The 13,772-nt window shown below is 44.6% G+C and overlaps 1 protein-coding gene and 1 long non-coding RNA gene across 5 annotated transcripts in view; one reads left to right on the forward strand and one right to left on the reverse strand.

The window, feature by feature from the left end:
- ZBTB1 (zinc finger and BTB domain containing 1) overlaps positions 1-13,772 on the forward strand; it is a 26,249-nt gene that overhangs the window by 499 nt on the left and 11,978 nt on the right. The window contains exons 1-2 of one of the 4 annotated variants that reach the window (XM_014951604.1): positions 2,019-2,037; positions 9,010-11,521. In XM_014951604.1, the coding sequence (XP_014807090.1) occupies positions 9,030-11,165 (2,136 nt within the window). In that variant the 5' untranslated portion in view covers positions 2,019-2,037; positions 9,010-9,029 and the 3' untranslated portion in view covers positions 11,166-11,521. Of the gene's footprint in view, positions 1-2,018; positions 2,038-9,009; positions 11,522-13,772 lie in introns of those variants that run through there. The other 3 variants (XM_014951603.1, XM_014951605.1, XM_014951606.1) reach the window with 3 other exon arrangements.
- LOC106893550 overlaps positions 6,227-13,772 on the reverse strand; it is a 23,723-nt gene continuing 16,177 nt past the window's right edge. Inside the window, exons 2-3 of the long non-coding RNA XR_001413101.1 lie at positions 8,603-8,914; positions 6,227-6,997 (exon numbers count right to left, since the gene is read on the reverse strand). This is a non-coding gene — a long non-coding RNA (uncharacterized LOC106893550). The remainder of the gene's footprint in view (positions 6,998-8,602; positions 8,915-13,772) is intronic.

Genomic DNA, 13,772 nt, shown 5'->3' on the forward strand with positions numbered 1-13,772 from the left:
GGGGGGGGGAGGTTGGGGCACGCGGGCTTCTCATTTTTACCCGAATTACAACCGGCAGCTTTGATGGCGAGCGCGGGGGAGAGGCGCCGGGACCATATGGCTGTGGGGAAAACCGGCCAAACGCCAAGGGTTGCAGGGCTGGCACAGATTTTTTTTTTTTTTTTTTTTCTCAGCACACCAGCAGCTGGGGTTTGTACCTCTCTGGCCAGTACATGACTGGTTAATTCCCAATATTTATGTTTCTTGGAAACAGAAAGATTAGCCAGGAATGTGTAACTGGAAAAACTTGAGGTTTTTTTTTTTTTTTTCCTCAGCAGCAGCAGCATAGCGAGCTACACAAAAGATTGCAGAGAGTTTTTTTTTGGGTGAGCGTCCAGAAAACCCAAAGGGTAACGAGATGTATTAGTATATTGCGCTAATATTTAATTGCTGTTGGGGTAGGGGGGGGCGTTGAAGGGATGGAGGGGTGGCTGCAGGAGGATGGAGGTGATGAAGACCCAGGGTTGGTGCTGCGTGGGAAGCTCGGAGAAGTAACAGAAGCCCCTTCTTCCTGGTAGTTGGGAAGTTTTTGTGTGGAATGAGGTTACAGAATAAGCTCAGCTTGCACAAGTCTTTTCTTCATGCCATGTTGTCGCTGGCGCAGGAGTTTGCAGCAATTATGTTGAGAATGCTCGTATCGACCAGTGGCTTTGGGATTTTGAGATGCTTTTCTTGCTTGAGTGTTTGAGGCCAAGTGCTGCTTTCACAGATTTCACAGCGGGCAGCCCTGGAAGTCTGGGACAGGCAAAGCCTTAACAGTTACTTATCTGCTGTATGGAAACGAAATAGAATTGAGAGAACCAAAGTTTCCTGATAAAAAAATCCCCCGTGTCCTTTTTCGAGTTGTTACAGCTGGACCTCTCACGAGAGCCCTTCCGGATCTCAGAAACATGTAGGATGAGAAGCTCAGTGTGTGTGTGCATTTTTCAGTTTGACCAGTGGTTCTCCAGTAGCTGGTTTATCCTACCCTGCCCCTGCTTGGGTACCCTAAACACTGGCACCCAAAGAGTTCTGCTGCAGGGACAGCGTGTGGGCACAGTAAATGACATAATTTGCATGAAGACCATTTATATCCTCAAATTTGTCTGGTAATTTTTTCTTTGTGCTTGTTGTGCCATTGCAGAATTCTCTAGAATTAGTTGGTTGTTGCCCTTTTTTGCCCCTGTATTAAACCTGTTTCGTTGGATGGAGACCTTACCAGCTTTGTTTATTTATTTATTTTAATGGGTTGCAAGTAAAATGTGATGTGTGTAAGAATAGATAGAGTCCACAAAATCTGTAGTCTGCCCCGTGTGTCACAAGTCACTGTGCTTTGTCCATGTGCATCCAGCAGGTTGTTACACCACAGCACGACTTGTATTTAGCCAAGGATGCTTCCCTGGAAGGCACACGTGTCTTCATTTGAGGGTCTCAGGAGCTGGCTAAACCACCAAGGTGCCTTTTGAAGTTGAAAATAAGGGTAACTCGGAGAGCCTGGATAAAAAGGCTCATCTCTCTGCTACAAGGCATAAATGGGGTGTCGTAATTTTTTCCCCCCACTAATTGTTTCTTGTAAACGTATCATTATCATGTTGCCTGGCGACTTTTTACAACTGTAAAGGTGTCAGATAAAAGATAACTGTGACTTTCTAGAGTAATCCTTTGCGGCTAGTAAGTTACTTTAAAAGGCTGCATAAGCTCTCTCTCGAGTACTTTTACTCCATCAATCTGATCTAAAGGTATTTGAAGCTGAGGTAGGGATTTAGTGCAAACTCTGTTTTCTTAATTTACTCACTCGTGCTTATCTGACACCTTATTCCTTGTCTTTTGGCAAGCACTCTTACCTAAGAATATCCTGACTAATTCTTGATTAGCAGGTGAGAATCGTAACTTGCTAATTTTTGATGGCTGTTTCTCGTTTGCTGCCTGCTGAGCAGGGGACCTGGTGGCTCTGACAGCTCGTGGTTGGGGGCTTTGGAGCATCTTTCCCTGCCCAGGCGTCAGCTGAACCTTGTTTCTGTACGTTGGCCACAAGTTTGTTTAAAATGAGTCGATTCAGCCGTCAGGATGTGTCTGGAGATGAGTATCTACATCACTGGAGATGGCTTCACAACTAGCATGCCTGAAGGCAGCTGATTGGAAGGGCTACGGGAGGAGGATAAATTATACCTTCAGTTCTACATAGCCCAAATAATGGAGCTTAATTAGATTTTCCCTGGCAGTGCGTGGAATTCCCATAATTGTTGTAATCCATGATCAAGGCTACGCTTGCAATGCAAACTGCATCTTACCCATACCTGCTGTTGAGGTGGACAGTGGTCACCTGGCCCTAAGTTCTTTGCCGTTTTTGCAACGTTTGTGTAAACTGAGGCACCTTCTTGGACTCCACGGTACCAGAGCGGTGTTGGGTGCTTCCTCTTGAGTATGTCTAGATAAAAGTTGTAGCTTGTAGTTGTGGCTGGTGTACTAGCTGAAGGCAGAAGCTTCTCAGGCATTACATGGAGAATTTAGACACGTCGTGTAGGATCTTCTCCTGAGCATCTAGATGCTGTCATTTAGGAATCCACATTCTTTGGTGGATCTGACCCGCAGAGGCAAAATAACTCTTTAGGGAGGAGAGCTCTTGGGAACCCACGCCAGGGTGGGAAACGGTGTCAGACTCTGGTGGGGAATTTGCTTTCTGCTGCCCACGCGCTTGTTGCTTTGGATAACTGGGCGTTGTTTTCTTGAGGTTTTCTAGTCTCCATTTCTATTAGCACCGAATTCTCCCACTCATTTATTATACTTTTTGTCCAGGCTGCTCTTGGTTTCCAAAGAAAAGCAGCCAGTAAGTAAGCGTTTAAGCGCTCCGTTTTTGCCTGCTCAGCAGTGGAAATGCTGGGTTTTGAAAACCACCCACTAATTTTAGGAGCCAAAAGGCTCCTAAATTCTGAACCTTGTGGTATGTCTTTTTTTAAAGACAGAGGAGTCGGCAAAAGAACTTTGCCAGTTCTTTCCCTGGGGACTTTTTTTAAGTCTTTAGTTTTAACGCATCTCAGAAAATTTTAAATGTGAGGAAATGACAAAAAGCATGGAGCCGTAGTAAATATCCGTCTTTTCTTGTTAGCACACTTATAAACAGTACATTTGGCTAATCCAGTAGTGCAATTTACCTTGCTCATGGAAACATCTGAAGAGTAATAGTATCTGTGTGGTGACTAGCAAAGAAAAAATCTGATGGCAGAGAAACAGCTCGAATCCAAAGGGTGGCAGCGCAAAAAGAAACATTTACTAGGAAAATAAAATGCATATGGGGGCTTTCAGGCTGAAAATCAGAGTGAAAATACCTGACTCAAATATCTTCACTTTTCATTTTCATATCAGTTGCTTTTTTAGCATGTTTTTTCAGCACACCTCTGCATCGCTCAGTATTGCTTACGAGGTGGCCTGTCGCTGTGTTCGTTGCACAAATCAATCACTGCTGGAGTTACTTGCGTTCCTCATGGACCCCCTTGTGATGTTTGTGACTACATTGTTTGGGGGCTTCACAAAGGCAGTGCGCTAGTCCGTCAGGCAAGTATCTGGCATTTCTCCTCTTGAAGTAGAAAAGAGTCAGGAAGGATCAGAAATACTTAAAAAATAATTTGGATTGACAACCCTGCCTGCATAGAGCTTTAATTTTCCAAGATACTCAGTGATTAATACACACAGAGGATAACTTCCATTGGCCTCAGTTGCTGCCAATGGTGTTTCCCTGTGAAGAACTCAGACATCCAAAAAATGCAAGCCAGACTTATTAAAAATAAATTAAAAAAAAAGTGAAAATTACCTGTCCTGGCACTGTCGGTGATGGGCTGCTGTTCTCCAGGGCAGTGTTCATTGCTGTGATGTTCTCCTTGTTGTCCCCTGCTCTCGTTCACTTAACGTCTTCCAAATGCAGTGCCAAATGGTCAGGGATCTTGTGGTGTTTCTTGCTTGGATCCATCCCTGGACAGATCCAGAGGATGCGCTGAGGAAGGAAGGGAACCTTTGGAAAGGGGAGATCTGGAAGACTGTACTATCTTATATGCCTAAACAGCAGCTGAATTAATCTTGCATTAATTATGGCATTTCTTGTGTATACACTTAACTTTGAAACCTTGGGTTTTCTTTAAAAGGGATCTGTTTTTATTCTAATGCCTGCTTTTTTCTTTCCAAAGCAAACTTCATAAATAGGTTGCAGCACTGAACCACCCACGTGGGTGATAACTGCAGATGTCTACCATTTGAGAAATTCAAACAACAAAATAATGGTAAATTATTATTTTCTGAGAGCCTGCTCTTGATGGGAAGGAGTTTGTCAGCAAGCCCAATGGCAAATGAACAGCAGAATTGGGAATTTGGGGTTCAATTCCAGCTCCGGATGGGTGAATGCTCCAATTGTTTTCTGCCTATTTCTCAGCAAAACCATGTCTTTTTTTGTACCCCGTCTATATATCTTTTATATCCATAAGTCCCTGCAGCTTGGCTCTCCCCAGCCCCTTGCCCAAGCAACTTCCCTTCACCCTTTAGACTGTCCTTGCACCCATTTTTCCTTCCCGTGGCTCCTTTCTAATGCCACTGCTCTCTTCTTGGCTCAGCATTCCCCTCCCAGCCTGCCTCTCCCCGCAATCCCTGTTTCCAGAGGTTTTCTCTTACATCCTTCTTACAGTTCCCAATCTCCCTGTGTTTTCACTAAGTCTCCTCCTGGGTCTGGCTCTCTTAAGCCAGGATTGGGCATCTTTTCCCTCCGGCTGCCAGGAGGGAGGCTTAAACCCAGTGGTGAGTCACTGTGCGGAGCAGTCTCTGGTGAGCCCTGCTGCCGGTTCGTGATTTTGTGGAGGTGGCACACAGAATGGTTTGGTTGGAAGGGACCTTTAAAGGTCATCTAGTCCACCCACCCCCAGCCATGAGCGGGGATGTCTTCAACCAGATCAGGTTGCTCAGAGCCCCGTCCAACCTGGCCTTGAATGTTGCCAGGGATGGGGCATCTCCCTGGCCAACCTGGGCCAGTGTTTCCCCACCCTCATCATGAAAAAATTCTTCCTTAAATCTAGTCGGAATCTACCCACTTGTAGTTTAAAACCACGTCAGAGCTCTGTGCGAAAGGGGGGGTTTCACTGCAGGTGGGTTGGCTCAGGCAGGCTCCCATGTACAAAGGAGCTGCAGGAGCATGAAATGTTCTCAGCAAGGCTGTAATCTGAGATTTTAGTAACTAACAAAAGCCTTAAGTGTGAACAACTGGGTAATTTTTATCTTCTCCCCCTCATTGCTTATAGCTTGGCCAAATTCAGCCAGATTTTTATATCGTGACAACATATCCAAGACATAGCACTTTCTCCCATATGACATCTCTCTTCAAAGATCTTTGGAAGAGAAACCTTATTCTTTTTAAAAGAAAAAGTAATCATAGAATGGTTAGGGTTGGAAGGGACCTCAAAGATCATTGAGTTCCAACCCCCCTGCCATGAGCAGGGACACCTCCCACTAGAGCAGGTTGCTTAAGGCCCCATCCAGCCTGGCCTATCTAATAATCTAGATATATTTTCTTAGCCTCATTTTTGGAACCTTTTGGGCTGAAATTTTCTGTGGAAGGGGAAAAAAAAAATAATCAGTCTTAAAGCAGACAATTCAGAATCACGGTTTTGCTTTTGCTGGTTGAAATGTGTCAGAGTTTTAAATAACCCAACAGGCTCTCATAGTGGGAAGTGTTGGCAGCTGTAAATATATAGTTACGTCCAGCAGGTTAATACAGCATCCAGAGGGAGGATGTGCCAGTACTTTCATTAACGTAAATAACTTCAAACACTCTATTTTAATACCTACGTGGGGTACTACCGCAACGGAGGGCTGTACGTACCCCAGCACCTTGTTGTCCTGGTCAAGGGACATCATGCTGGGGCTGGTTTTTCCTCCAGAGTTGGGGAAGGAGGTGGACATTGCCAATGGGTTGGTTTTGTGTATCAGGACTCATGTGCTGAGAGCTCTGCAAGAGTTCACCTGTCAGATGGGGAAGTATCTTTCACCTTTTTCCAAGAAGAAGGAAATTTGAAAAAGACAAGTTTGTGTTCTCTCACTCCAGTGGCTGCCAGATGGTTCCCACCATTTGGAAATGTCCCCTTCTGATAGTTTGTGACTTTCTTTTCAGTACGGGCTTGCTGCTTCTACTGCTGTTTTGCTATTGGAAGATATGGTAGAATATTTTTAGTAGGGAAAAAAAAAATTAAATAAAACATTTAAAACTTGCCACTTTATGAGGTTGAGGAGATTACACTGAGCTGTCCTGAGCCTTTTCTTGCCTTGATGGCAGTTCACACCAAGAGGCCGGTGGTGCCTTAGACTGCATCTTCTCACTTCCTTGTTGGTTTTTACTCTTATTACGTGGAAGTTGAAGTCAATTCTTTGTCATTGTGCAGCTGCTGTTCTTAATGCTTGATACAGCATGCTGAGTTATATTTAAGTATCTAATGAACTGCCTCAAATTCAAAATGTGTTAGCACTCGGAAGAATATGAAGTGCCCTTTTATTATTACCTGATGTTGAGAGCTTTGCTTTTTTTTTCACAGAAACATCTGAGCTCACCCAGTGACTTGGACAATAATTAATCTTCCGTAGAAAAGACATGAAGTTGTTTCAGAGGTTCTCCTACTTTCAAAGCCATCCTTTTGCGAGTTAGTAGGAAAGTTGCATTTCTGCAGTGGACATCACTGGGCCAAAGTGGTCAGAGAATTATTACGGCAGGGTGCTGGCCTTGAGTTTTGGGTGCGGAGGATTGGGTTGAGAGGAGAGGAGCAGCTGCCCTTCAGATGCTCATCACCAGTGTAGTTCAACCCAAATCTCAAGCTTCCCTGTTGCCTGGCAAGGTCTCACGCTGGTGGTGATCCATAAGTACTGGTGTGTGAATTGGCAGTAGGGAATATTGCTGGGCATGGTGAGCATGTCCTTGTCTTGAGAGTCTGAACGCATTTCTTCCATGGCAGTCCTGGTGGAATGAAGAAGAACGGTGATTTAATATTAGGTTTGGTACTTAACAAGGCAGACAACGCCTACGACTTATGAATTCAGCACTAATTGTGGAATGGAATTTCTGCACCCGTTTCCCAGCCTCTAGGAGGTGTAAGCTGTCAGGGGAATAAGAAGAAATAGGGAGCATTTCTGTGTGTATTTTGTTTAAATTTTGGACAGTTTAAAGAATGGTTGCAAATCAATCCATACATTTAATTGAATCATAAGATGCAATTTAATGTATCTTGTTTGCTAGCCTAAACTTCATTTGTGCAAGTCTCTTATCGTTATTTGCATTGTTTGCAATAACGTTTCAAAATGTTACGAATGCTTGTTATTGCTTTAAGCTTTTCATTTCAGTTTGGGGGGTCTTTACATCTTTTGGTTTCTCACCAGAGTTTTCCAAAGTGAGTAGTGACTAGCTGTTGGGTCTGGCCATACTTCATAGAATCATAGAATGGTTTGGGTTGGAAGGGACCTTAAAGATCATCGAGTTCCAACCCCCCTGCCCTGGGCAGGGACACCTCCCACCAGACCACGTTGCTCAAAGCCCCATCCAGCCTGGCCTTGAACCCCTCCAGGGATGGGGCAGCCACAGCTTCTCTGGGCAACCTGTTCCAGTGCCTCACCACCCTCACAGCAAAGAATTTCTTTCTGGTATCTAATCTAAATCTTCCCTCTTCCAATTTAAATTCCCCTCCCCAGCTCTCCTGTAGCTCCCTTCAGATATTGGAAGGCTGCTCTAAGGTCTCCCTGGGGCCTTCTCTTTTCCAGGCTGGACTCCCCCAACTCTCTCAGCCTGTCAACTTGGTTAAGTTTATCTACTGTAAATCAAATGCACACCTCCTGTGTATAATACAATATACAATGCATTTCTCCTGGATGGTTTTTGTTAACACAATCTGGTATGTTTTCTTCCTCTTATCTATAAAGTATTTCACTTACAGCAAACCTCAGCACTCTCAGACCTTTCTCTTTGGTTTTTGTTGAGGCTTCATTTCACTGAGGCTCCACTTCTGCCTCACTTCTCCCTTCCAGTTCTCCATTGCTGAGTTTTTTTTTTTCTTTGTCCGGTCTCCCTTCTGCCTGTTTTTGATGATATATTTCAGCGCTCTGATGGCGTGGGTTTTTGAGAGCAGTGGGAGGCACAGCCTGCACCACTTCCTGCCTCTCCACCACCCCTGCGGCTCTCGCGCAGCTCGCCTGGTCACCATCTGCAACGGGCTCGGAGGTGGGACCTGCCATCGCCGCCGGGCTGCCCTCTGCTTCTGAGAATGCGCCTTGAGCTTGCAGTTCCTGGTTCTGCAAGGTTCTGGCAGAACCTTCCTGGTTCTGCCTTGCAGATAAGGTTGAGACCCTTCCCCCACAAGCTGCCCCGAAGAGCTTAAAAAGTGCGTGGATGTAGCTTGTGTGGATGCCCCACAAGATCTTCTTGGTTTCTTCTTGGTTTCCTTTAATGGGGAGGGAGAGACCGGTTGGAGCCTGGCCTGGTTTCCAGTGTGCGTTGCGTCACATGCCCGTTGGACTGACAGGTGAAAAAGGCAAGTCGAGACTGCAGAGTGGTTTCTTACAGTCAGCTTACCTTGTATAGGTGTTGTCCTGGGGCCATCTCACAGAAGTCTACTCCCTGAAGTTTTTGAAGTTCTGCGTTCAGAAGTCATATCTGCCAATCTTGGCTGTAGGACTTTGAGATATATTTGCTAATTTATATTCTAGCAGCGTTGCTCTGATTGACGTGTGTGGTGGTTATGTTTATTAGTTTACTAGTCTTGTAAGGCTAGTGGTGAGAGCGTGGAATTATGGATGTTTTCGCTGGCGTCAATATTCGTAGTAGTTACCACCGAAGATCTCCAGGCAGGAAGCTGTACCACAAACAGTGCGAGAATAGGAAGATCTAAAGAAGAAAAAAAGATGTCAGTTCCTCGCTGCGTTTAAGTACGTTTTGCTTTTTGTGCTTGTGATTTAACAGATGTCTTCTTCTTTGTGCAGGGCTGTAATTGAAGTACAAGATGGCAAGAACCAGCCACAGCAACTATGTCCTTCAGCAGCTAAACAACCAAAGAGAGTGGGGCTTTCTGTGCGACTGCTGTATCGCTATCGATGATATTTATTTCCAAGCACATAAAGCAGTCCTTGCTGCGTGCAGCTCCTATTTTAGGATGTTTTTTATGAACCATCAACACACTACAGCCCAGCTGAATCTAAGCAACATGAAGATTAGCGCTGAGTGCTTTGATCTTATTTTACAGTTCATGTATTTAGGAAAAATTATGACAGCCCCTGCCAATTTTGAGCAATTTAAAGTAGCCATGAACTATTTACAGCTGTATAACGTACCTGAATGTCTAGAAGATATACAGGATACAGACTCATCTAGTTTAAAGTGTTCATCTTCTGCTTCTAGCACCCAGAGTAGTAAAATGATATTTGGCGTGAGAATGTATGAAGACACACTTGCTAGAAATGGCAGCGAAGCAAACAGGTGGGGCATGGAGCCGCCAAGTTCAACAGTAAATACATCCCATAACAAAGAGCCTGACGAAGAAGCTTTGCAGCTCAACAGCTTCCCCGAACAACTGTTTGATGTCTGCAAAAAGAGCACCACATCTAAATTCTCTCACACAAAAGAGCGTGTGTCCCACTCGCGCCGTTTTGGAAGGAGCTTCACCTGCGACAGCTGCGGGTTCAGTTTCAGCTGTGAAAAGCTACTGGATGAGCACGTGTTGACGTGCACTAACAGGCATTCTTACCAAAGCACCAGGTACTACACTGCTGAAAAAATAGACTTTAGCGAAAAGGACTCTACTTCCAAAATAATCTCCACGCAGACAGAGAAATACAAGGGGGACTCAAGCCAAGCTGTGGATGATTCTTCGTCTCCCGTGTCAAACGTGACCAGCAGGAAAAGCAGCACAGTTGCCTCCGAGACGTCAGGTGAAGAAGGAAGTAGAGCCTCGGAGAGGAAGAGGATTATCATCAAGATGGAACCGGAGGACAATCCTACAGACGAGCTGAAGGATTTTAATATTATTAAGGTGACAGATAAAGACTGCAACGAGTCTTCGGACAATGACGACCTAGATGATGAACAGGAAGAGCCGCTTTACAGATACTATGTTGAGGAAGAGATCAGAGAGAAGAGAAATGCTCGGAAGACATTAAAGCCCCGTTTATCCATGGATGAGGATGATAGAAAGTGTTTGAAAAGTCCGCGGCACCTTCCCAGGAAGGCTCCTTCCGTGCAGGAAGATGTGGAGAACGCTCCCTGTGAACTTTGCGGGCTAACGATCACCGAGGAAGATTTGTCCTCTCATTATTTATCCAAACACATAGAAAGTATATGTGCTTGTGGCAAGTGTGGTCAAATACTGGTCAAAGGCAAGCAGTTACAGGACCACGCGCAGACCTGTGGAGAGCCCCAGGATCTGACCATGAACGGTATCCGAAATTCTGAGGAGAAAATGGACTTAGAAGAAAACCCCGAGGAGCAGTCAGAAATAAGGGACATGATGTTTGCAGAGATGCTGGAGGACTTCAGGGACAGTCATTTCCAAATGAACAGCCTTCAAAAAAAACAGTTATTCAAGCATTCTGCCTGTCCCTTCCGATGCCCTAACTGCGGTCAGCGTTTTGAAACTGAAAACCTAGTGGTGGAACATATGTCTAACTGCCTGGAGCAAGACCTGTTCAAGAACTCCATGATGGAAGAGAACGAGAGGGATCACAGACGTAAGCATTTCTGCAATCTTTGTGGGAAAGGATTTTATCAGCGTTGCCACTTGCGGGAACACTATACCGTTCATACCAAGGAAAAACAGTTTGTTTGTCAGACATGTGGGAAGCAGTTCTTAAGAGAGCGCCAGTTGCGGCTCCACAATGATATGCACAAAGGCATGGCCAGGTATGTCTGTTCCATTTGTGATCAAGGAAACTTCCGAAAACATGACCATGTACGGCATATGATATCTCACTTATCAGCTGGAGAGACTATATGCCAGGTCTGCTTTCAGATATTCCCAAATAATGAGCAACTGGAGCAGCACATGGATGTTCATCTGTATACATGTGGAGTATGCGGAGCAAAATTTAATTTGAGGAAAGATATGAGATCTCACTATAATGCCAAGCATTTGAAAAGAACATAAGCGTAAACTTAACTGTTAAAGCATTAAGTTGGCAGCAGAGAGAACACCAAAGCAAGGCATACAGTATAGTAGACAAAAATTGAAAAAGAAAAAAAAAAATTGAAAATAAGTCTCTTTTTTATTATTTTTTTTTTAAGACCCTCCTAACCATAGGTGTCTATTTAGGTATAGCTTTGCAAAGCGTCATGTGTTTAATTATTACATTTTCACTGTTTCCTAATATCAGTTTCTGTTCTTAATTTTATTGTTTTACTAAGTAGATATACAAATCATTATTTTTAAACTGTAGATTAAAAGCACAATGTTACCCCTTCACTGACTGCTATTAAACAGTTCTCGGATCCACATCCGTAAGATGAGTGCTTTAATATTTCCATGTCTTGTTTCTTCATGCGAAATTTTTAGATCACAGCGATTAATATGCAAGAGCATAATTGTTCGTAATCCCCAAATTAATTTTCCAAATGAAAAAACCAACAAAATCAACAAACCAAAAAAAAAAAACCAAACAGCCCCAGTGCCAAGAAATAATCCTTTGCTGTCTGACTCTGCTGTAAGGGCAGAGCTGGCTGTCCTGGTCCTCTGCTCCTTGGCTTTGTGGCGAGGTGCGTCCCAGGGGTGAGAGCACGTAGGCTCGGTGACACCTTGCAGATTTGGGATTGGTGTGCGGCAAAAGGGAAAGGGAGTTTAATGACTCTGGGGGGTAACTGAGGAGTTCTCAGAGGAACGGTCATTTTCCAGACTTGAAGCCCTAGCAGAACCGTACAACTCTACGTTTTTGGCCTTTTCTTTTTTCTGTCGGTGCCTCCGTGGGTGCGTATAAACTGCTTGGCTCTAATATAGGAGGGTGGCTGTGGCGGATTGCTAGGAATGCGGGATGCCGATGGTGCGTTGAAGACTGCGTTTCTCAGCTGTAAATGGTGCCTTCCTGCTTGTGTTGGAAAGTTAAAAAAGCGGGATGGGTGGCATGATGATAGTCCCATTGCTGGGGTGGGGAGGGAGACGGGGAGTGTGGCTCATGTGAACCTTAGATTTTTTTATTTTTTTTTGTTTCTTGTCTTCATGATACTTTCTGAATGTTCTGTTTTTCAACAGAGTATAACGAGAAAAAGACTGCAGAGTTTGCTTAATAAATGTAAAGACATTTTATGCCTTTTAAGATTCCTTTCTGATTCTAGTATAGCTCTAATCTGCGTAGCTTGTCTCTTAATTTAATTGAAATTTAAAATCCTACTAAGTGTCAGCTGACATCAATTCAGCGAGGCATTTTGGCCTTTGAGAGAATGACTGGCGTTGACTCTTAGGCACCAGATGTCTAAATGTTTGTTAAGTGCGTGATTTTTAATGGGGGGAGGAAACTATTAAAAAATAAAACCTAGCAGTACTGTCTCCCAGCAGATCTCGCTTTATTAAAGAGGGTAGTGATGCCACTTCCTGCTGTGCCGTGGAGGGAGTAAAGCAATTTAGATCAGCAATTAAGGGAGTTGGATTAGGTGATTGTTGTAGGTCCCTTCCCACTGCAATATTCTGTTCTATCACCTCGCCAGCCGTTGGTGGGGTTGAGAATAGGAGCCAGGAGCTGAGGGTCTTGTCCAGGGCTTTCATGTGCTTGTCGCTGTCAGAGTTGAGTTTTGATCCCTGGTTGTTTCTTGGGGGTTATGAAGAGTATCGAGCTTTAGTGGTAGACTAGAGAAATGAATGCAGTTCCGAGTCTCCGCTCTAAGAGTTGCCTTGCATTTATTCAGTTTTGAATGTGCGTTAGAATTTCTTTTGGTTGGTAGATGAGTGCATTTCTGCCGTGATGGAGAAGGACCCTGCCACCAGACCTCAGTTTGGGCCATTGGCGTTTTGCCGTAACTGCTCAGTCCTGTGCCTTTTTGGATGATGCTGAAACTGACCATGTGTTGAAATAACACTGGGGCCAAAAAGACCACAGACGTGAATGTACCCCCATCCTTTCAGTTAATTCAGAGCTTTCCCTGTCTGAAGATTTATTCCACATTTCCCATCCCAAGCCAGATTGAAGCTCACGTTGTAAGAGTTCAAAGAATAAGCAGGAAGGGTATTTTAATACTTGTTAGTACAGGAATTGGTGATTATAAGGCTCTTAAAAAGAGAAAATATTTAACTGTAATGATCATTTTAGAGATGAAGTAGTTAGTCAAGTGCTGTAGTGGAAGAGCTGGTGGGGCTAATCCACTGCAGAGCAATTCTCTGACATGCAGGTTATCCCTTACGGTATCAGGTATGGCCAGACTGGGAAAAGCAGCCAAGGGAAGTGAGGGAGAACTGGAGGGTGCTGGGGGAGTAGGCAGAAGAAGAATCTTGTGGCGCTGGAGAAGTGGGAAGGCTGAGTGGGAGATGAGGGATGGACAAAACCTGGGAGGGCAGGATCAGAGCCGTGCAGTTGGGAAGCAAATCTCAAAGGTGGCATGGAGGGGACGGCTGGAGGGACCGGATAAAATACCCTGTGAGAGCGGAGTGGGAAGGTCTCAGCTTGGCTGGGGGAGCTGTCAGCCCCAGGTGATTAGCTCCCTACGGTTAAAGGCCTTGGTGAAAAGGAGGAGGTGACCTCTGTGAACTAAGTGATCATTCCTCAATACAGTG

The sequence above is a fragment of the Calidris pugnax genome, unplaced genomic scaffold, assembly GCF_001431845.1.
Source record: "Calidris pugnax isolate Ruff unplaced genomic scaffold, ASM143184v1 scaffold183, whole genome shotgun sequence".
NCBI lineage: Eukaryota > Metazoa > Chordata > Aves > Charadriiformes > Scolopacidae > Calidris > Calidris pugnax.